This window comes from Acomys minous (genome assembly GCF_964271855.1).
Source record: "Acomys minous genome assembly, chromosome: 8".
NCBI lineage: Eukaryota > Metazoa > Chordata > Mammalia > Rodentia > Muridae > Acomys > Acomys minous.
The window spans coordinates 102315017-102336638 of record NC_140489.1 but is presented as its reverse complement, the minus strand read 5'-3'; the positions used below and the strand labels follow the sequence as shown (position 1 = coordinate 102336638).

Genomic DNA, 21622 nt, shown 5'->3' with positions numbered 1-21622 from the left:
GAAGAAACCGAGGCAGACGGCAGTCCCTGAGCCTCAATCACTGCTCTTCCCTCATCTCTGTCCTTTACTCCTCCTCCTCCCCCGCCACACTGCCTTTTCTAGCAGCTTTCCCCACTACCCCTGCAGCCAGCTGTCCCCCTCCCCAACCCTTAGCCAGAGAATGCATCATACCATCCCTTTGTCCTGGCTTCTTGGCAATCAGTCTGTCCGTCCTGTCCTGCCTTTGTAGTTCTGTCTGGGGGCCCTGTTCCATTCCCCAACCAGCCTAAGTTGCTCCTCAGTTGACAGCAACAGAGTTTTAGACTTGTCTGTGCAACTCGGGGACCTCTCCAGGACCTGCCACACAGCAGCCTGTTGTAACCTCTGGCTGGCTGGCACTTCAGCTTTCCTCTTCTACTGTCCCTGGGAGACACGGGTCTGGAACACGGCATGGAGAGAACAGGCAAGAGGCAGGAGGAAATGCATTGCTTTCCCACTGTGGGTCTCTAAAAGGAGGCAGCGGGACCCAGTGGTGACGAGATCCTGAGGAGTGCCACCGCCATCCCCACAGGCTTTCAGGTCAAGCCTTCAGGTTAAGCCAAGAACTCTCTGCAGGCTACAGAGAGGTGACTGGCCTCCCTAGAGAGCATCAAGGTCTTACCTCCATCACCACCCTAAGCACCCTGCTGGTTACAGCCTGACCCTCAGCACTGGCAGCCTGAAGGAATTCCTTCCCCCACCATCCCCTCCATTGTTTAAGAAAAGACTGCTCTTTGTTTTCTGATTTCTCTCTCTCTCTCTCTCTCTCTCTCTCTCTCTCTCTCTCTCTCTCTCTCTCTGTGTGTGTGTGTGTGTGTGTGTGTTCTCATCTGTCCCATCTTTCTCCATTGGGTACTTTTCTTTTTCCTCCCTGGCCTCCTGAGTCACTAAAGTCATTTAGAGTCTAACCTCATACATGTCACTGACTTGCTGTGTCACCTTGGACAAATTAATTACTTTCCCACTGTGGGCGTCTAAAAGGAGACAGTGGGACCCATGGGTGACAAGGTCCTGCAAAGCCCCCCACATATGTTATACCCTTCTGTCCTCAGGGCTCCCTCTCTCTTCATCTTCTCAAGGGTCCTACTCTGACCTGACCGACACAGGGAATCTAGGACTCTGATGCTGGTCCCTGGTCCTAGCCATCCGCCTTGGCCTCCTATCCAAATTTGGCCCCAGCTCCATGTGGCCTGTCTGAGAGGCTGGCCTTAAGCCCGGCGGCAACTCCACATTTCTCTGTTTTTCCTTTTTCCCCCCCTCTTTCCCGGAGTTAACAAGAAGCAGATGTGGCGCACGATGGTTGGAGAGGTGGGGGAGGAAGGGGGAGGCTGGCCCGCCAGCCAGACAGGGGGAAGGGAGGGGAGAGAAGGGAGGGAGGGAAGAGGCTGGCCCGCCCCATGGTCACTCTAGTGCCTTTCAACAGCCACAGGGGCAAAGCTCTGTCATCCTTAGGATCTAGTCACCAGGGAAGAGACCAGGGAGACCAGAAGAGAGCCAGCTGGAGGCAGGGGGTGGAGGCTCAGGAAGCAGCCTCGGAGAGGGGCAGGGACCAGGCACAGGAGGCCAGGGGCCGGGAGAACAGACTCCCCTCAGAAGTGCAGAAGAGGGGAGCGGAAGGAACTGAGGGAGGGACAGACAGGAGCCTGAGGAGGAAAGAGGAGGGGGAGAGAGGGGTCAGGCCCAGCAGCCACGGAGGAGGCGTGCAGCTGGGGGCTGCAAGCAGGAAACTAGGGACAGAACTGGCTTAGTGCGCTGTCTCCTAAGGCAGCGGCATCCCCTGGAGGCTCTGGTTTGTATCAGTGCTCAGGCCGGGATGTGTCTGTGAGGGTGGGTGGCAAGGAACCCCTCACCATGGCCCTCAGCACCCTCTGGAGCTGCTATCTCTGCTGTCTGCTGACTGTAGTTACAGAGGCTGCCAGCTACCCTCCTCGGGGTTACAGCCTCTACACAGGGGGCAGTGGGGCCCTCAGTCCTGGGGGACCCCAGGCCCAGAACTCACCACGGCCTGCCAGCCGCCACAGGTAAGAGTCTGTATCCTAGCCAGGGCTGGAGGCTGTGGTTGGGAAAGTCCCCAGAAGGTGGGCAGCAGGCTTAATGCAATGAAGAGGAGAGAGAGCAAGGGCGCCCAACCCCAATGGCCTGCCCATGTGCACTTCCAGCGGGACTTTTTCCAGGGCTTCGGTTGCCTGAGGGGGATCCGCTCTCACCTCCTCCCTACGGAGGCCTGCAAGTTGGGTGCCTAGGGAAACTACACAGAGAAGCGTGGACCAGAGCTTTCTGCCTGCCAGCCGTGTGGCAGCCTGCTCTGGATCAGGCAGACCTTTTGTCCTTCTCTAGGGCTTCCTTGGCCCGTCCACTAAAGTATAATTCTGACACTCCTCCTGTTCTGTCCCCTCTGGCTCCACGGCAGCCCACAGACTTGAAACCAGTGTGAACGGGGCCAAGAGTGCAGCACCGCAAGCCCCAGGGGGACAGAGCCCATCAGTGGCTTATTCTACTTAACTGTAGGCCAGACATCTGCCTGCCCCTGCTCTTCTCGTTGAGGGTGGGCGAAAGCACTGTGTGCAGTGGACTGTCTGCGAGAACCCAGTTGGCTGACTTACACAGCTGGGGCTTGAGACAGGCCCAAAGAAGGACCCAAGGGGCTGTGAATTCTAGGGTGCCCTGGGACCTCACAGTCATGAGGACTGACTTCTCTTTGTGTGTGTGTGTTTCATTATGTCCTTCCCGCCTTGAAAAGTCTTTATCTGCTACAGTGGCACAAGGAAGTTGTGTGTGTGTGTGTGTGTGTGTGTGTGTGTGTGTGTGTGTGTGAGAGAGAGAGAGAGAGAGAGAGAGAGAGAGAGAGAGAGAGAGAGAGAGAGAGAGAGAGAGAGAGATATATGAGGGCTGGGGGGCTATCCCTGCAAATGCCCTAACTTTCAACTGGTCCTCAAGGCCCCTTCATCTTTCAACCCTCCTTCAGCCTCTGGGCCCACTGGGGCTTGTGTCTTTGGTCCTTTGGCCCAGGTAGGGTTGTGCCTACAGGAACTGGTGTGCCTACGTGGTGACTCGGACAGTGAGCTGCGTCCTTGAGGATGGAGTGGAGACCTTTGTCAAGCCAGACTATCAGCCCTGTGGCTGGGGCCAGCCCCAGTGTCCCCGAAGTATCATGTGAGCCCCCAACTCTAGGGGATTGGGTACTGAATGGGAGTTGGGCAAGGGCAGACAGCTGGTGACCACCTAGGGAGTGTGTGCAAAGCAGGGAGCAGGGGGGAAGACAGGAATTCAGTCAGAACCATTTTTGAGAAAATAGTCTGGTCCTGACTTGGCTGGCGAGCTACTATAGCCTTCAACCTGTTAGGCAGGTCAGCCTCAAAGAGATTAGCTCAGGCGTCCGGCTTTCAACTGAGCAAGACCATATACTAGCCAAAGAGGGAGACCCAGCCTGAAGTACAAGGTGACTGGCAGCACCAAGAGAACACAAAGCTTTCCTTTCCTCTGGCCAGGTACCGAAGCTTCCTTCGCCCTCGCTACCGAGTGGCCTACAAGACAGTGACAGACATGGAGTGGCGGTGCTGTCAAGGGTATGGGGGCGATGACTGTGGAGAGGGCCCTGCTTCCGTTCTGGGTCCCGCGCCCTCCACACCACACCCCCGGCCCAGGCCGGCCCGCCCCAACCTATCTGGTTCCAGTGCAGGCAGCCACCTCAGTGGACTAGGAGGAGAAGGTGAGTCTGCAAGTTGCTAGGGAAGGGGAGATCCCGAGTGGAAAAATGTGGAGCCCAGCTGTGGAGGGAAACCTCTGTGCTCTAAACTGGGGGGAAGGTGAGCAGAACGGAGTTAATAACGTCCCTGAGATTCTGCCATGTGTTGTGCATGGTTGCTTGAATTGAGTATGTCCAGGCCAGGCGCGAGGGGGCGGGGCGGGGCGGGGGCGGGGGCGGGGAAGATTGATTGAAGGACCTAAAAAAAACGTAGAGCCAAATAAAAGAAGGCATAGAGACAGTTTGCTCACATACGCCCTCATGCGGCCAAAGGTCCTTCCTAGTCGGGAGCAGCTATGGGAGAAGAAGAAAATTCCTTTTGAGGCGCTGTCTATAGGGAAGACAGTTAAGACTACAAATCCTAGCATGCATTGCACCTGACTACAGGTCTCAGGCCCCTCCTTGGCCCCTGGAGACTGCAGATCCCAGAATGCAATGGTCCCTGTTGCCTTTTCTTTCCTCCTGTGTGTATGTGTTAGGCTAAGCACACCGGATGCGCGCTCTTTTCCTGCCAAAGAGATAACTGAGCTATAATTATGGAAACAGGAACTTCTGGCTGACTGGCTAGCCAGCCAGCACCCCAGCCGACTTGCTCCAAGAGCTTCTTGTTTGTCCCTGTGGTGCTATAGGGAAATGCCCAGTCATGGCTCAGTGGTATGTGAAGTACTTTCCCACATTCCCATTTTGAACCGTTTGACAGCCCTAAGAGGGAGGACACATGGTGTCATTCTCATTTCCCAGATAAGGAAACAGTTTCCAAGAAGTCACGAGGCCCTGAGGACAAGCGGAAAAGATGTGCGTTGGGTGGCTGGATGACCTAGGTTTGAAATTTGGCGTGGCCACTTGTTAAGCTTATACTCGGGGACTCCTTGCCTAATTCTTCTGGTCTCTGTTTCCTGTGCCATTAAAAGTCAAGAGTATCAGCCCGGTAGAGAAGTTTTAAGAGCTGTGGTTCAACTCTGGCCTGTGGGTATTTTCCGCCCTCTTGCTCAAAGCATCCAAAGGAGAGCCAGAAGGCCCTTGACTCTTGCTGGCACTGGGGGAAGCAGGGCCTAACCATGTATTCTGAGCTCTGAGGTCCAGCCCCTCAGGCATCCATCTGCCTTTCTCTCTCTCTTCAGGTCCTGGTGAGTCAGAGAAAGTGCAGCAGCTAGAGCAGCAGGTGAAGAGCCTGACCAGAGAACTGCAAGGCCTTCGAGGTGCCCTGCAGGGAATGAACGGGCGCCTGGCAGAAGATGTACAGAGGGCTGTGGAGACGGCCTTTAACGGGAGGCAGCAGCCCGCAGATGCAGCTGCCCGCCCCGGGGTGCGGGAGACCCTCAGTGAGATCCAGCAGCAGCTGCAGCTCCTAGACAACCGCGTCTCCACCCACGACCAGGAGCTCGGCCACCTGAACAACCATCATAACGGAGGCCCGGGCGGAGGCAGCAGGGCCCCTGTTCCGGTTCCTTCTGGCCCCAGTGAGGAACTGTTAAGGCAGCTGGAAAGACAGCTGCAGGAATCTTGCTCAGTGTGTCTGGCGGGACTGGATGGCTTCCGGCAGCAGCAGCAGGAGGATAGGGAGCGGCTGCGAACACTCGAGAAGCTACTATCCTCCATGGAGGAGCGGCAGCAGCAACTCGCAGGACCCGCCATGGCCAGGAGACCCCCTCAAGAATGCTGCCCCCCAGAGCTGGGTCGCCGACTGTCGGAGCTGGAGCGGAGGCTAGATGTGGTGGCTGGCTCGGTGACAGTGCTAAGTGGACGGAGAGGCTCTGAGTTGGGAGGAGCTGCAGGGCAGGGGCGCCACCCCCCAGGCTACACCAGCTTGGCCTCCCGCCTTTCCCGCCTGGAGGACCGCTTCAACTCTACGCTAGGTCCCTCAGAGGAGCGGGAGAAGGACCGGCCTGGAGGAGCAGGCCAGCTGGGCCGCTGGTTGCCTGCTGCTCCAGGACGCCTAGAAAAGCTGGAGGACCTACTGGCCAATGTGAGCAGGGAGCTGGGTGGCCGTCTAGATCTGCTGGAAGAGCAGGTGGCAGGAACTGTGCAGGCTTGTGGACAGCTCTGCTCTGGGGGTCCCGGGCAGCAGGAATCTCAGGTCAATGAGATCCTTAGTGCCTTGGAGCGCAGGGTGCTGGATAGTGAGGGCCAGCTACGCTTGGTGGCCTCAGGCTTGCACAAAGTGGGTGCAGCAGGGGAGGCCCAGCAGGCCATGTTGGAGGGACTGCAAGGGATCCTGGGCCGGCTTCAGGAGCGCATGGATGCACAGGAGGAGACGGCTGCAGAGCTCTCGCTGCGCCTCAATCTTACAGCAGCCCAGCTAAGTCAGCTGGAGGGTCTGCTGCAAGCCCGTGGGGATGAGGGCTGTGGCGCCTGTGGCGGTGTCCAGGAGGAGCTGGGTCGCCTTCGGGATGGCGTGGAACGTTGCTCCTGTCCACTGTTACCCCCACGGGGACCTGGAGCTGGTCCAGGTGGTGGAGGACCAAGCCGTGGGCCTCTGGATGGTTTCAGTGTGTTTGGGGGCAGCTCAGGCTCAGCCCTCCAGGCCTTGCAAGGAGAGCTCTCTGAGGTCATCCTTACCTTCAGCTCCCTCAATGACTCACTGCACGAACTCCAGACCACTGTGGAGGGCCAAGGTGCTGATCTGGCTGACCTGGGTGCCACCAAGGACAGCATCATCTCTGAGATCAACAGGCTACAACAGGAGGCCACAGAGCACATGACAGAGAGCGAGGAGCGCTTCCGGGGCCTGGAGGAGAGCCAGGCGCAGGTGGGCCAGTGCCCTAGCTTAGAGGGGCGCTTAGGTCGTCTTGAGGGAGTCTGCGAGCGACTGGACACTGTGGCAGGGGGACTACAAGGCCTGCGTGAAGGCCTTTCCAGACATGTGGCTGGGCTCTGGGATGCACTACGAGAAAGCAACAGCACCAGCCTGACACAGGCCGCCCTGCTGGAGAAGCTGCTGGGGGGCCAGGCAGGCCTGGGCAGGCGGCTTGGTGCCCTCAACAGTTCCCTGCTGCTCCTGGAAGACCGTCTGCAGCAGCTTAGCCTGAAGGACTTTACTGGTGAGAACAGAAGGCATGACAGGGGAAATCCCTTTTCAAGCCATTTCTTTTATTATTTATTTATTTATTTATTTTTGAGACAAGGTTTCTCTGTGTAGCCTTGGCTGTCCTAGATTCACTCTGTAGACCAGGCTGGCCTCAAACTCACAGTGATCCACCTGACTCTGCCTCCCGAGTGCTGGGATTAAAGACGTGCACCACCACGCCCGGCTTCAAGCCATTTCTTGTTCCCTTCCACCCTACGACAGGCAGCAAGGAGGCCTGGTTTCATCCACCTCTTTACTCCGCCCCAGTTGTAGCCCCTACTGTTTCTCGGGGCGGGGGGTTGAAGTGTCTCTGCAGAGAAGCTGCCAGGGTGTGGCTCCCTGCCCTCCCTCTGGTTGCTTAGCTGGGCCTTTGGGTGGAATTGGGACATGGCCTGTAGTGGAATGTGGCTCTGTCAGCCAGGGACCTTGCCACAGCACACGGAACCCCATGTGGCCATCTTCCTCTGAGCCCATCCATTCCACTCATCTGCCTACGTGAGGAGCCACCAACCTCTCCTGTCCGTGGGAAACTCCCTTTACCAATCTCCTTCATCTCCGTTTTGGTTTTGTTATCCTAGGACCTGCGGGCGAGGCTGGGCCCCCTGGGCCCCCTGGGCCTCCTGGGCTACAGGGGCCTCTAGGCCCTGCAGGGCCTCCAGGACCTCCTGGCAAAGATGGACAAAGGGGGGCCATTGGACCACCAGGTACGTTGGGGAAGACCCTCGCTACAGCCAGGGTTGCCACTATGCTGGCATCCCAGGCGTTCTTGACTGGGAAGCAGAAAGCAGTTAAGGAGATAGAGGCGCTGAACCTCTAGCATCGGGAAGATGGGGAGGGGCTAGGGGCTGAGATGGCCATTTGGCTGCTGGGATTTTGGTGTCCCTGCCGCCTTACAGATTCGTGTTAGCCTACAAGGGCCGTCTGGGGTATGAAAAAGTTCAAGCTTGGACCCCAATTGTGCTCTTTCTTCCTGGTGCCTCACTCCTGCTCGGAAACACACACCTAACACGCAGAGCAGAGCAAGCTAGCGGTTTGCTGAGTGGCACAGGGAAAGAGGCCTTACTCACTGTTGCCCCCTTTCTTCCCACAGGTCCTCAAGGTGAACAGGGTAAGTTCTCATTAGACTCTGGAAGGGCAAATGAGCTTGGGCCTAAAGGAGGACAGTCCTCGGGCAGCCTGGGGACAGAGGCTGGGGCTTTATGAGCCCCATTCTTAATCTCATTCCATCCCTGTTCAGGAGTGGAGGGACTACCAGCAGCCCCCGTGCCCAGGGTGGCCTTTTCGGCTGCCCTGAGTTTGCCTCGGTCAGATCCTGGCACGGTCCCCTTCGACAGAGTCCTGCTCAACGATGGAGGCTACTACAACCCGGAGACAGGTACCCTAGGAGGGCTGGCTTGAGGAAACAAGGACATCTTTTCACTTTGTAATTAGAAAGACTCTCTGGTGAATTCTCACCGAAGTTGGCCGAGGACAGAGCAGGGAGGGGAGGAGGTATTCACATCACAGATCTTTCTTGGGACGGACTGCTGGATTACCTACACCGCTCCCTGCAGTAACTGCTGTGCATGCAACAGCAGATCCCCTACAGTCTAGTGGAATCACAGCATGCGACTCCACAGTCCAAGAGTGCGGTACCCATTCTCTGAGAGCCCTTCCTTGCCCAGCCACCGTCTCCCCTCCTGACTATCATCCTTGTCCCCAGGTGTATTCACTGCACCACTGGCTGGACGCTACTTGCTGAGCGCTGTACTAACTGGACACCGGCACGAGAAAGTGGAAGCCGTGCTGTCACGCTCCAACCTGGGAGTGGCCCGCATTGACTCCGGAGGCTACGAGCCTGAGGGACTGGAGAATAAGCCTGTGGCCGAAAGTCAGCCCAGCCCCGGCGCTCTGGGCGTCTTCAGCCTCATCCTGCCACTGCAGGTCGGAGACACAGTCTGTATTGACTTGGTCATGGGCCAGCTGGCACACTCGGAGGAGCCGCTCACCATCTTCAGCGGAGCCCTGCTCTACGAGGACACAGAACTTGAACAGGTGTAGACAGGGTCGTCCCAGCCACCAAACTTATCTACACAGGCAGCAGTGCCAGCTGGGTGGCTGCTCCTCACCAAGGCTGGGCCAAGTCCAGGGACCACGTCCTGCTGCGGGTCATGCATCCAGAGCGACCACTTCGCACGCCGGGACACCGTGGTCTCTGGGACCTAGGCATCTCCTCTTGACTTTTGGCCTCATTGCCGTCCCCGCCAGAGCCCTCTCGAGGACCCCAGCTGCGGAGCCTCGCACCCTTTGCCTCCTCAATCCTCGGGGATCCAGGGCTCTCCAAGCCCACACCACCTTACTAAACTATTCAGGAATAAAGACACTTGTTTTTGTTGTTGTTTGTTTGATTGATTGTTTTTCTACGTAGCTATTCTGCTCCAGTTCATGTTCAAGGGTAGATAAGGGATAGAGCGGGAGAAGACAGAGTCCGAAGGAGGCAACCCTGCCTGTTTCTCTCTCTGCAAAGGGCGCCTGCGGACGCAGCCTCAGTGGCCGCCAGGGGGCGCTGGGCCAGAACCATCTCGCAGGCTGGCAGCGTTCCCCATCACGTGACGCCCGCTAATCTGGCGAAGGCGGAGCCTCCACCGGGAAGGTTTGGGCCACGGCAGCTGGGTGGAGAAGGGAGCGAGTGCTTCGGTTCTCCGCCTACACAGGCGGGGTTTCTGTTGCTAGACCGAGTTAGTCGGGGTGGTCGAGGATCTGCAGAGGAGCAAGCGCAGAGGGACTGGAAAGGCGATGCATTACCAGTGCGCTTTCGCTCTGCGTTAGTGGGGTTGCCCGGCACGGCTCAGTCTGACAACTGAGGTGGAAAAGTGAGAGATTCTGCCATTGGCCGGACCAGTTAACCCCTTGCAGCTGCAGGAGGAGCTCCGCACGTGGAGGAGGAGTCAGGGTAACCCCTGGGAAATTGGAACCCTTTCCTCCAGTAGATTTGAGGCAGAGCCCAGCAGGAGTCCCCTCCGCTTGCGGGTAGGAAGCTTGGGGAAGCCGACTCATGGAAGAAAAGCAGATCCTGTGCGTGGGGCTGGTGGTGCTGGACATCATCAATGTGGTGGACAAATACCCAGAGGAGGACACAGATCGCAGGTAGGGGCGCCCAGGCCCCTCAGAGACTCCAGAGCCAGTGTCGCCCTGTCTTTGTGCCTGTCCCGCTCCCCATGCAATGAGGCATGTGTCCAGCCTTAGAGTGCTGGTGTTCTCTGCCCGCGAAGCGTAGGGGCTCTCCGCGTGAAGACAAGAGACTGGAGGCCTTTAAAAATAGGACCCAGAAGTTGCGGGGGGGGGGGGATAGACTCATGGGTTTTTGTTGTTTTGTTTTGACGGGGGTCTTGCTATCCTAAGCTGTCCTAAATTCTTCCGGAATTAACAAGAGTGCGACAAACACTTCACCTGGATCAAGACCTAGGCTTTGGGTAGTACTATTGTTAGTTGGTCTCCATTTCAATCCTAGGACTGTGTCGACCCTCAGAATCCTCGATTTAGAGAGTGGGCTTGAAATGATTTTTCCCTCCCAAGGACACACACCTGAAAGATGCCAGATATACTTTTTTTTCAGTTTCTCTACCCTCAACTCCAATGCATATATATATTGGTTTTTGAGACAGGCTTTCTCTGTGTAGCCTTAGCTTTATTGGACTCACTTTGTAGACCAGGCTGGCCTCGAACTCACAAAGATCCACCTGCCTCTGCCTTTTGAGTACAGGGATTACCGGCATGCGCTGCCACTCCCGGCTGCCTATGTGCTTCTAATTTACTGCCTACTGCTAAAATAAAACATCGAGGTAGCTAACAGTGAGTGGCATGCGCAATTAAATCACTCACAAACGTTTAACAGCTGGCGTCTGAGCCTTGCCCAGCTCAAGGGCCGGCTGGCAGTGTAAGCAAAACTGAAGCCTCATTGGGTTAGATAGGGAGAAATTTGGGTCTTGAGCCACAGCAAGCTTTTCCCTGGAGCTAAGTGATTAATGGGGTCTACCGGGAGTCCCATTACAAAGAGAGGTAAAAGTCTTAGAGGATGTTCTCAGAACATTCTCCGTTGTCTGGTAGAAGCCGAAGTGTCCTTTGATGGGCCTTATCTTCACTCTTGATAAGGGCCACTCCATTGTGCTGTCGCAGGCACTGCTGTGGAGCACAGCACTGGCTTTCTGCTGGTCTCGTGCCCTGGGCAGTGAAGATTGTATCTTGGATATTGTCACAGCAAAGAACTGGATGGAAGGAAGTTACAAGAGGTGGAGGCTGGGTTACTCACTGGGCTTTGGATCCAGGGAGTACTGTCCCAGGCTCCCTGGGAACTGTGAAAGCACCGTTCAGGTCCTTTCCTTAGACGAAGAAGCAGAAGATTTGGAGGAGACAAGTGTGTTTATCAATCCACATACTTGGGGAGTGCCAGGGTTCCCGCTCCGGTCTCCAATCTCCAAGTTCAGTGTGCAGCCCTAGCTCTCCGCTGCCTTCCTGGGCCTGTCTCTGTTGCTGCCTGTCTCATGGAGTTTACCCTTTGCTTTGGGTTGCTCTGTTTGCCAGAGGTTAAAGCCCTTGCCAGGGGGCACAAGGACAGTGGCGAAGGAGAACAGGGTATTTAGCTGTGTAGACCCAATCTGCTTACCAAGGTGGAGCCACCACTACAGCCTGATACTCTTGGGGGGATGTTAAGCAGGCTCCCTCTCTGTCTCTGGGTGTGTGTGTTTTTTTTTAATTTATTAATTTTATTTTTATGTGCATTGGTGTTTTGACTGCATGTATGTCTCCGTGAGAGGGTTGGATCCCCTGCAGGAGTAATTACAGACAGTTGTGAGCTGCCATGTGGTTGCTGGGAATCGAACCTGGGTCCTCTGGAAGAGCGGCCACTGCTCTTAACCACTGAGCTAGCACTCCAGGCCCTGTCTCTCTTTCTCTTTTAAACGATTGATTTTTTTATTATTTCATATGTGTGAGTGTGTGCATCACATGCAGTCCTGGAGCCTGCGGAGGTCAGAAGAGGTTACTGGATTCCCTGGAACTAGAGTTTACAAATGGTTGTGAGCCACAACATGGGGTCTGGGAGTCGAACCTGGGTCTTTCGCAAGAGCCACAAGTGCTCCTAACTGCTGAGTCATCTCTCCAGCCCTCCCCCTACCTTTTTTCCTCCTCCCTTCTTTTACATGATTTATTTTTATTTCATGTGCATTGGTGTTTTGCCTGCATGCATGTCTGTGTGAAGATGTCAGATCCCCTGGAACTGTAGTTACAGACAATTGTGAGCGGCCATGTGGGTGCCGGGAATTGAAGCCGGGTCCTCCGGGAGAACAGCCAGTGCTCTTAACTGCCAAGCCACATCTCCAGCCCCCTATTTCAGATTTACTTACTTTATGTACGAGTGTTTTCTCTGCCTGCGTGTGTATTTGCACCGCGTGTGTACCTGGCGCCTACAGAGGTGAGAAGAGGACTTTGGATGCCCTGAACTGGAGTTACGTAGGAGTGGTTGTGAGCCACCATGTGGGTGCTTGGTCCCCTGGAAGAACAAGATGGCTCTCAACCATGGAGCCATCTCTCTAGCCCTAGGCTTTCTCTTATACCAGGAAAACATGCTTATTTCAGGCTCCAAGTTCTCCAGAGACTGCATTTGAACCAGAACGCATGCAGTACCACATTCTGCTAGACTGAAGACCCCCTTCTCTTGAGCTCAGTGAAAGTCGTGAGAAGGAAGACCCTTTATCTTCCTGCTGATGGGTAGCTCCCATTTGGAAGGTGGCTACTTCCGGAGGCTCCTCTGTGGGAGCCCCTTCCCGCGTTCGTCAGTTTCCTGCCCTCAGGGTGTCCCTTCCTCTATGCACTGGGCCTGTGTTTCTATTTAGCATCCCTCTTTCTGGACTCTGCTGAGTCTCCCAGAAGAGCCAGACCAATAGGACCCAGTCCTTCCTGTCACCTCAGCCCCATCTCACCCAGGGAGTCTCAGAACTTGGGGTTCGTAGACAGAGATGACCTGATAAATGGCCCCTGTCTCCCGGAGTTCATGCGGAGGAGAGCATTCCAGAAACAGGCCCTTGAGCTGAGCTCCTCTCCACAGTTTGACGCTTCAGCGCAGCTTTGAAGGGTTTCACTGTGAAAACCCACTGCGACTGAGGACCAGGTGACCCAGACTTAGAGCCCTCGAACTGAGATGGCCCCAGCAGGTGGGTTCCTGGCTCCCTAAAAACTGGTGGATGCAGCTGTGTGCTTGAACGCAGCCCAGGATGTGAGAACAGACCCCCACCCCCCACCCTCCTACCCCCACCCTCATCCCAGTTCCTTCCCAGGACGCAGCCTCCATTTAGGAAATGAGGTGAAGCTCTTGCATCCTGTGGACCTCTACATAGGGGACCAGCCTGCTGAGGCTGCAGGGACTTGCTATGTGCTTTACAGGTGCTTGTCCCAGAGATGGCAACGTGGAGGCAACGCGTCCAACTCCTGCACTGTCCTTTCCTTGCTTGGAGCCCGCTGTGCCTTCATGGGCTCCTTGGCCCCTGGCCATGTTGCCGAGTAAGTTTAGGAGGGGAGTACCTGGCAGAGGGCTGCTTGCCTGCAGGGAGAGCAGAGCTGTCTGAGCCCTGGGTGGGCAGGATGGTTGGTGGGTGGTGACCCACAGGAGAGTCCCAGACTCCCCAATCCTTCTGGGGCGGCCTGTCTGCTGTTCAGTTGCTAATGTCGCTCCTGTAAGGGTTCCATTTCTACAGCTGCTGCAGAGGCTGCCCACCCTCTCCTCCTTTGCTTCCTGTAGACTCTGCCTTTGCCCTTCCCACGTCTCTTATCCTGGCTATGTTTGAGGTAAAGCAGTTAGGGACATGCCGTCCCCTTCCCCACCTCAGGGCGTCCAGGATCCATGGATGAAGGCCCACAGTTGAGGATTAGGGTAACTGCTCACTGTCTTCACTGTAAGCATTAAGAGTACACTCCTCGGGACATCCTGAGGTCACATGTTAACCCTGGGTCACAAACCCATTGGCTCTGGAGGCTGCAGTCCACAAGTGACCCACGAGCCTTCTCCGTGTCAACTTCTGCAAGGACACAAGAGCCCTTTGACTCCTGGCACTGTCAACTCAGCACACACTTATCAGGAGGTGTGGCCCACACTTTGCCCACTGTGGGCACGCTGCAGACTGCCAGGTTGCTGGACTGTAAAACACAGCCCTTTGAACCCTAGTTTGAGGGGGCTCTTACCAGCCAAATTCCCTGTCTTGGTGAACTGGAACAGAACTAACAGAGCGAGAGAACTTGTCCTGGAGATGGGACAGTACTTCCTGCCTAGGTGGAAGCAAGGCCCTGGTCCTTCCTTAGGATGGCCGAGTTTCCTGTAGAGAGCAATCACATTGATGGGTGAGCCCTTCAGACTTTTCTTTCTGCATTCAGCAAACATTTCATATCCCAAGCACCATGGGTGCAGAAAGTCAGTTAGCAAAGCAAACAATATTTCTAATGCTTTGGGGGTGGGGGTACTATCAAGGGGCCTTTGAGTTGTCCAGTCAAGGGATGATGCACTGTGTGGGTGCCTACAACTCTGCCCGTCTTAGGTGCTGCTTACAGAAAGAGAGGTTTGCTTATGGTGAGAAACCCCAGGAAGGCTGGGTTGCTGGGCAGTTTCCCAGCAGGAGGTGGGACCAGCTTCCTTGCTGTCCCACTGGCCTGATCTTGAAGTGGATGACCCTAGAGGGCATGATGTGAAATCATACGGGAATCAGCCCCATATTTAGTGACCTCCCACAACTGCACCAAGTCGTTGCCCGTAGGGGTTAGCCCAGCTCTTAGAAGATGGTGACAAACAGGTCCCCTAAGCAACACCACTTCCTGACTGGTCAGACAGGAGGAAATGTAAGATGAGAGACGTGGCAGGATTGGAAGAGACACCCCCAGAAAGCATCGGACCACGAGGACAAACACCCAGAGGGCAGCTGGGAGGGGTGCAGAGTATCACCTTGGTGATTAATCATTAATTCTGCCTGGGTCTTGCACGAACCAGGCCATAGTACCTACACACATTTAGTTCAAAAGGATTCAGGCTCAAGCCTTAATTCTACCTGTGTCTAGCTTTAAGGGTTAGGGCAAAGCTTTCCAGTATGAACTGGACTGAGACAGACCTGGAACATTCTGTTCGCTCCTACTTCTCTGATGTCCAGGCTCTGCCACCTCCTGTGACAAGACTGAGATTGCTAGTTCCCTTTGACTTCCCTCTGCTCACCCCCGCTGCCTTTTCAGGGTCCCTGGTGGCCCTATATCTGTTCTAGTCCCCCCAAACTCTTGCCAGACTGCTCTTCTGGGTTACTCCACCCCGGCAGCTTTGTCCTAGATGACCTCCGCCGGCATTCTGTGGACCTACGCTATTTGGTCCTCCAGACTGAGGGCTCCATCCCTACTTCTACTGTCATCATCAATGAGGCCAGCGGGAGCCGCACCATCCTGCACGCCTACAGGTTTGTAAGCCGGTCTGTGCTCTGTCAGCTGCTGCTGCTGCGGTCACTACACTCTGAGGACAGGACCCCTCTTCTCTCAGAGGCCCATGAGCTCCAGTGTACCCTTCCCACTCCTGGGGGAGGCCTAGGCTATGTGTAGCCCTAACCTGTGTCTCCTTGCTTTCCCCCTGGCTCGGGTTCCCTCCCTCAAAGCTTCCTGGTGGCTGACTTCAGGCGGAGGGGTGTGGATGTGTCTCAAGTGGCCTGGCAGAGCCAGGGAGATACTCCTTGCTCTTGCTGCATCGTCAACAACTCCAACGGCTCCCGTACTATTATACTCTATGACACGTAAGGGCCCCTTGGCCTTGCCTCACCACAACCCACCAATCAGTGCTCTTTCTCACCACTGGGCAAACCAACTGCTCTCCATCCATGGCTCCTCTACACCAGAAATTGTCCCCATGCCAAACTGCTTGGTAATTTTTGAATTGTTTTTCAATTAGGGGAGAAGTGAGGTGGGAAGGGGTCGGCCCTGGCCTGCTTGGTAATTTGCCCTTGACCATTCAAGGGTGGGCAGGCTGGCCTGTAAAAACTGTAATTGATGACATGATTGTTTCATAATTAGTCAATTGGCGGCTTGGGTCCGGGTGTGTGGAAACGGGAGACAACCCGTAGAAAGCCTTGGTGGGCTGAGGGACCCACTGAGAATTCTAGGGTCCATCCCAGGGTTTCGAGCCTGCAGCATGGCATCAAGGAGCTGAGGTTTGGTCCCCTCCAAAGGGGACTGCTTATCTCAGAAGTGAGCGGGCATTATTCACATACTAGAAGTGACTTCCAGATGAGACTATCTTTGTCAACGACCTGTTAAGCAAGTGAGAATTGGCAGCAACTCTGATCAAGGACGTACACATGGTACTCTCAGGCAGGGAGAGGAGGCCCTAAGGACAAATGTTTACTGCCCTCTGGCCTGGGTCCAGGCATATTCACATACAGATCTCCAACTACAAAAGGCCCAAGAGACTAAGGACTTTTAGCCTTGTGTGGCGATGGGAAAGCAGCCCCAGAAAGGCCCACGCCACCAGTGAAGTGGACGGAAGGCTCCACAGCACTACAGAGAGGACATATGCTATGCAGCCAAGGAGTGTTGAAGCCACCGCTTTTCTGGGTTCCACACCTAGCCGAGCCAAACATAAACTCTTCTTCAGAATGCCAGCATTGACCTTAGGGATAAAGTGGGGAGCCCAACTCAGGACAGGATGTTCTGTCACTGGCAAGCTCCCAAACTAAGAGAATGTGATTAAAGACACCATTCAGGGCAGCCTTGGATTTTGTAGTTCGCTAGACCATTGCATGCTGGGAGCTGTGTGCTCCCAGCGAAGGTCCTTGTAGGAAGTGTAGTCTCTTTCCCTGTTAGCACATTCTGGGGCATGTGGTTTCCAAGGAACATGGAGCTAGCCTCCTGTCACTTGTGGCACTTGTATTAATCCTTATAATGTCACCCACCCACCCCCCAACTCAAAAATGGCACCTCACCCTTGGGCTCAGAACCCTGCGCTTCCCAGTTTCCTGCCATGCTGCTGGTGTCGCTAGTAGGCAGAGGGGTCTCCAGCCGTCAGAGATCCTGGCCGTGGCTGACTTCCTTTTTTTCTTCCCATCTTGTGATGTAGGAATCTGCCAGATGTGTCTGCTAAGGACTTTGAGAAGGTCGATCTGACTCAGTTCAAGTGGATTCACATTGAGGCAAGGCCTTCCCTACCTGTGTTTCTAGGGGGTTGGCCTGCACGGTCAGCCTCTTGTGTGAGTCCTCAGAGCCATGCGGTGTGATAGGGATGATGAATAGCCCTCCGTCATCCGTCTCCACCCTTCCGTACATTTTCCCATGAGGAAACTGAGGCCCAGAAAGATGGGGGAGACACAGCAGCATTTAGGCACAGACAGCAGTGGGCAGAAGACCCCCTTTTATGTGTTAAGGCTACCTTTTTCATGGAATCTGCCTCTGCTGACTTCTTTTGCTTCTGGGGAAACAGGAAGGAGAGGGCCTGAAGGGAATTAGAACTTTCTTTCCACGGGAGAAGTTTTGGGATCCAGCTGGGACTTAGAAGCCCAGGGTTCCAATCCTCGTCTTAGTGTTGCTTATTCAAGTCTGTTTTCATCTCCTCTTCACCTCCCTCTTCTTTTCCCTGCTCACCTCTTCCCTCCCTCCCTTCTTTGTTCTCTCTCTCTCTCTCTCTCTCTCTCTCTCTCTCTCTCTCTGTTTTTTGGTTTGTTTGTTTTGTTTTGTTTTTTGACAGGGTCTGACTATGTAGACCAGGCTGTCCTTGAACTCACGGAGATCTGACTGACTTAGTCTCCCAAGTGCTGGGATTAAAGGCATGCACCATCATGCCCAGCCTTTGCTTTCGTGCTTCTTTTTCTGCCCGCTGCCTTTCTAGGGTCTCTCTGTGTAGCCCAGAATTCACAGCCTTCCTTTTTAAGCCCCCTCCACAAGCGCTGTGGCCACAGGCATGTAGGTCCAGCGCTGTGGCCGCAGGCATGTAGGTCCGGCATCTTTCATTCTTCACTCTCATTGGCCAAATGAAATATTTGGCCGATAAAGTCTCCAAGGTCCATGACAATCCTAGAATTATGCAGTCTTCCTCCAACCCATCTCCCTCCTGAGGCAGAGTTCCATCAGGGAGGAAATCATGAACTCTTTATCAGCTGGGCTCTGAGCTGCCCTGTCCTGCCCCCAGGGCCGGAACGCGTCAGAACAGGTGAAGATGCTGCAGCGGATAGAACAGTACAACGCCTCCCAGCCTCTGCCGCAGAAGGTCCGGGTGTCAGTGGAGATAGAGAAGCCCCGGGAGGAGCTCTTCCAGCTGTTTAGCCATGGCGAGGTGGTAAGTGCCCTGCAGCTTCTCTCTCTATCTCTAGCTAACTGGGTTCTTAGGAAAAGGAGAGAGGACCCAAGCTCTGCCCACCAGGCTCTGGGTAGCAGCTTGGCGGCTCCCCGAGGGTCACAGCTCCTGAACTGTGGTAGCCAGAGGTGGGCCCAGAAGTAGAAGTTTCCTTTTCAGGTTAAGTACATAGGAACGAGGATGGACAGAGCTCAGACAGCTGTGGGCATTTCCTTGTTTGCCCTCCTCAGCCTTGCCCTCTCCAAAATGAAGAAGGGAACGAATCCATTCTCTGAGGTTACCTGTCAGATTAAAGTATGGTCCTAGCCCAGCCACGCTGACCTGGCTACTCCCCAACCCTGGCTGCTCCTGCTCCATCTTTGTCCTAAGGTCGACTCTTTCATGGTGACTTTCTTTCTCTCTGCTCCACCTGGGACCCCCTAACTGGGATCAGAAGGGCCTCCTCAACTCCCCTCTCCTGCCCAGCTATTGGCTGATCAGCTCTTTATTAACCAATCGGAGATGATGGAGAAAGACTTTTACACAATATTGAGACAGGAGACTGCAGCCAGATCTCTGGGCACAGAAATCAGCCTCTGAACACACAGTGTACAAAACCACCCCCCAGCAGTTTGTTTTTTATTTCCCACTTAGGTGGCAGATTGTGAGAGGCAGTAGCAATGACAGGAGAGTGGGGAGACTCGTACAAGGAGAATGTAAACAGGGCTGTGTGTAAAGGGAATTTAGGCTATGATCCTGGTAACACTGCTAAGGCTAGTTGGACACTGTCCAAATGCGATTTGTTGGCCTTGGTGCCCAATTGGAAAAACATGACAGGCTGAGCCCCACTCCCCCAGAAACTACTCTAGGGACTCTAACTTGAAACCACTGTGAAGAGAGCCTTATTTTGCAGATGAATAAACTCACTCTGAAGGGCTTGGCTTTATGGGGAGCAGACGAGAAACAAAACTCAACCTGGTTTGATTTCACCCCAAGATGACACTCCAGGCTCTTTCTTGTTGTTTGTTTTGTTTCGTTTTTTCTAGACATGGTTTCTCTGTTTAGCCTTGGCTGTCCTGGACTCATCGTGTAAACCAAGCTGGCCTCAAACTCACAGAGATCCACCTGCGCACACCTTTAATCCCAAGTGCTGGGGATTAAAGGTGGGCGCCACCACTGCCGGCTCTTTCTCAGTTTTGAATTCCCTCATCCTAGACTAAAAACACCGGGTCTGCAGGGTCACAATTCACAAGGCTGTATTTTGTCACAGCTTAAGCAAACATAAAATGTGTTCCTTGGGGACAGCAAGATGCCATGCTGAGGGGGTTTATGCGACTGCGTTGGAGGAGTTGTGCTAGAACCCGGAGGTAGCACCAGGCTGTTGGTAGCGAGTGACTCGTTAGAGGTGGCTGCCAGTCTCTCTTTCACTGCCCACAGGTGTTTGTCAGCAAAGATGTGGCCAAGCACCTGGGGTTCCAGTCAGCAGCAGAGGCCCTGAGGGGGTTATACAGTCGCGTGAAGAAAGGGTGAGTGGGGAGGCCAAGAAGGGGCCTGAGGGGTCTGGGGGATGAAGTAGACTAACACTGATCTGAGTGGTCCTTACAGGGCAACTCTTGTCTGTGCCTGGGCTGAGGAGGGCGCCGATGCCCTGGGCCCTGATGGCCAGCTGCTGCACTCGGATGCCTTCCCACCGCCCCGAGTCGTAGACACTCTAGGAGCTGGAGACACCTTCAATGCCTCTGTCATCTTCAGCCTCTCGAAGGGTGAGCCCATCAGCATGGCATGGGGCAGGGTCGGGCCTGTCCCTGTCCTGAACACCGGGCTGACCCTGCTAATTGTCTCTTCTCCAGGAAACAGCGTGCAGGAGGCCCTGAGATTTGGATGCCAGGTAGCTGGCAAGAAATGTGGCTTGCAGGGCTTTGATGGCATTGTGTGAGAGGTGTGTGAGTGGGTGGTGAGAGGCACCAGCTCAACTCCTCAAAGGCTGACACCAATTGCCTGCCATCGCCTTCTCCATGTCACCCAGCCTGGCACCCGGCTGCCCTATTCCCTGGGCAGGTGTAGTCTGTGGAAAGGACTGTGCCTGTGTCCGTATTTCTGTATACCTCCATCTCCACTCTGCAGAAACTCGGAGCAAATAAATCTTCCCCTGAGCCAGCCTTTTCTGTCTGAGTGGTTTTTGTTCATTGTTTTTTTTTTGTTTGTTTGTTTTTGTTTTTGTTTTTGTTTTTTTCAGTTTGAGATAGGGTCTGGTTGTGCAGTCCAGGTTGGTCACTGTACTGGCTGTTTTTGTGTGTCCACTTGACACAAGTGAGAGTCATCATAAGAGGAAGGAGCCTCAGTTGAGAAATGCCTCCATAAGTTCCAGCTGTAAGGCACTTTCTCAATAGTGATCAATGGGGAGGGCCCCAGTCCATGGTGGGTGGGGCCATCTCTCGGCTGGTGGTCCTGGGTCCTCTAAGAAAGCAGGCTGAGCAAGCCATGTGGAGCAAGCCAGTAAGCAGCACCCCTCCATGGCCTCTGCATCAGCTCCTGCCTCCAGGTCCCTGCCCTGCTTGAGTTCCTGTCCTGGCTTCCTCCAGTGATGTAGAAGTGTAAGCCAAACAAGCCCTTTCCTCCCCAGGTTGCTTTTTGGTTATGGTGTTTTGTCACAGCAATAGAAACTAAAACAGTCATGAACTTGAAGTCCTCCTGTTTCAGCTCCCTGCGTTGGGACCACAGGCCCGGCTCATCTGTCTCTCTTGGTGTTCACACTGCTCTGGTTGAAGATTCCTGAGGCTTTGGCCCTACAGTTCTTCCCACCCCCCCACTCCTACCCTCCCCCAGCCCCCCCCCTTAAGTTAGCCCCACCCACCAGCCCAGAGAGGCTGCATTATTGAAGCAGCTGGCATCAGCCGTCTTTGGGAGTCTCATCCCAGCCAGGAAGGACAGCCCTGTCCCCTCTAGAACACAGCAAGAGAATAAAGTTGTCCAGGCCCTAATCGGTGTGGATTATGTGGTGGCCATGGTGGTCAGGGAGCCTGCTTTCTGGGTCCGTGGGTCTTTGTCCAAAACTACTTTTTTCCCATGGGTTTCCCGGGAACCTAAAAGTCCTCGGAGCCTACTTTTAGTCAGGTTGGTGCCTCAGCTACAATGTAACCTGACAGAGAGCAATGTTGTACAATCCTCCAATGATGTACAAGTATCAGCCAAATACGCCTGTGACATGTCAGGATCAGGTTCTGATGGAGGTGGGACAATGGGACAAAAGCATGAGCTTCCTTGTCACGCAGATGTGAGTTAAAATAAGTTATTTAATTAGGTGTTTGCCCCCTTGGGGAGCATTGCTTAACTCCTTCATCTTCAGCCTCCCGTCTGCCAGATGGAGTTGATTTTTTTGATCTGGTCATAGAATTATTGTGAGGATAAAGCCCAGGTAAAATATTATATTAAAATGTCATCCTGGTGCTGGGTGGTGGTGGCACAGGCCTTTAATCCC

The 21622-nt window shown here is 54.6% G+C and overlaps 2 protein-coding genes across 8 annotated transcripts; both read left to right on the top strand.

Annotated features, from left to right (window-relative positions):
* Positions 1-1404: 1404 nt before the first annotated feature.
* EMILIN1 (elastin microfibril interfacer 1) lies at positions 1405-9204 on the top strand. 3 transcript variants are annotated; one of them, XM_084791519.1, is made up of 8 exons: positions 1405-2039; positions 3046-3171; positions 3507-3727; positions 4885-6804; positions 7409-7534; positions 7921-7938; positions 8068-8205; positions 8533-9204. In XM_084791519.1, exons 1-8 carry the CDS (start codon positions 1870-1872, stop codon positions 8868-8870), a joined length of 3057 nt encoding a protein of 1018 aa, XP_084647645.1. In that variant the 5' UTR covers positions 1405-1869; the 3' UTR covers positions 8871-9204. The 3 variants fall into 3 exon arrangements, with proteins under 3 accessions (XP_084647645.1, XP_084647646.1, XP_084647647.1); XM_084791520.1 differs by lacking the exons at positions 1405-2039; positions 3046-3171; positions 3507-3727 and adding exons at positions 4272-4417; positions 4505-4584; XM_084791521.1 differs by lacking the exons at positions 1405-2039; positions 3046-3171; positions 3507-3727 and adding an exon at positions 4501-4584.
* Positions 9205-9473: 269 nt separating this feature from the next.
* On the top strand, positions 9474-20303 carry KHK (ketohexokinase). 5 transcript variants are annotated; one of them, XM_084791522.1, is made up of 9 exons: positions 9474-9956; positions 13248-13364; positions 15155-15289; positions 15482-15616; positions 16936-17008; positions 18001-18147; positions 19582-19670; positions 19750-19907; positions 19995-20303. In XM_084791522.1, exons 1-9 carry the CDS (start codon positions 9865-9867, stop codon positions 20078-20080), a joined length of 1032 nt encoding a protein of 343 aa, XP_084647648.1. In that variant the 5' UTR covers positions 9474-9864; the 3' UTR covers positions 20081-20303. The 5 variants fall into 5 exon arrangements, with proteins under 5 accessions (XP_084647648.1, XP_084647650.1, XP_084647652.1 ...); XM_084791524.1 differs by lacking the exon at positions 15482-15616; XM_084791523.1 differs by lacking the exon at positions 15155-15289 and having other exon boundaries at positions 9480-9956.
* Positions 20304-21622: the final 1319 nt, after the last annotated feature.

Bases quoted from the DNA above. Each gene is read 5' to 3' on its own strand.
- EMILIN1 (XM_084791519.1), top strand. From the start codon at position 1,870: ATGGCCCTCAGCACCCTCTGGAGCTGCTATCTCTGCTGTCTGCTGACT. The intron at 3,172-3,506 runs GTGAGCCCCCAA...TCCTCTGGCCAG, and splicing joins CAGTGTCCCCGAAGTATCAT to GTACCGAAGCTTCCTTCGCC. The intron at 3,728-4,884 runs GTGAGTCTGCAA...CTCTCTCTTCAG, and splicing joins CAGTGGACTAGGAGGAGAAG to GTCCTGGTGAGTCAGAGAAA.
- KHK (XM_084791522.1), top strand. From the start codon at position 9,865: ATGGAAGAAAAGCAGATCCTGTGCGTGGGGCTGGTGGTGCTGGACATC. The intron at 15,617-16,935 runs GTAAGGGCCCCT...CTTGTGATGTAG, and splicing joins ACTATTATACTCTATGACAC to GAATCTGCCAGATGTGTCTG. The intron at 17,009-18,000 runs GCAAGGCCTTCC...TCCTGCCCCCAG, and splicing joins TCAAGTGGATTCACATTGAG to GGCCGGAACGCGTCAGAACA.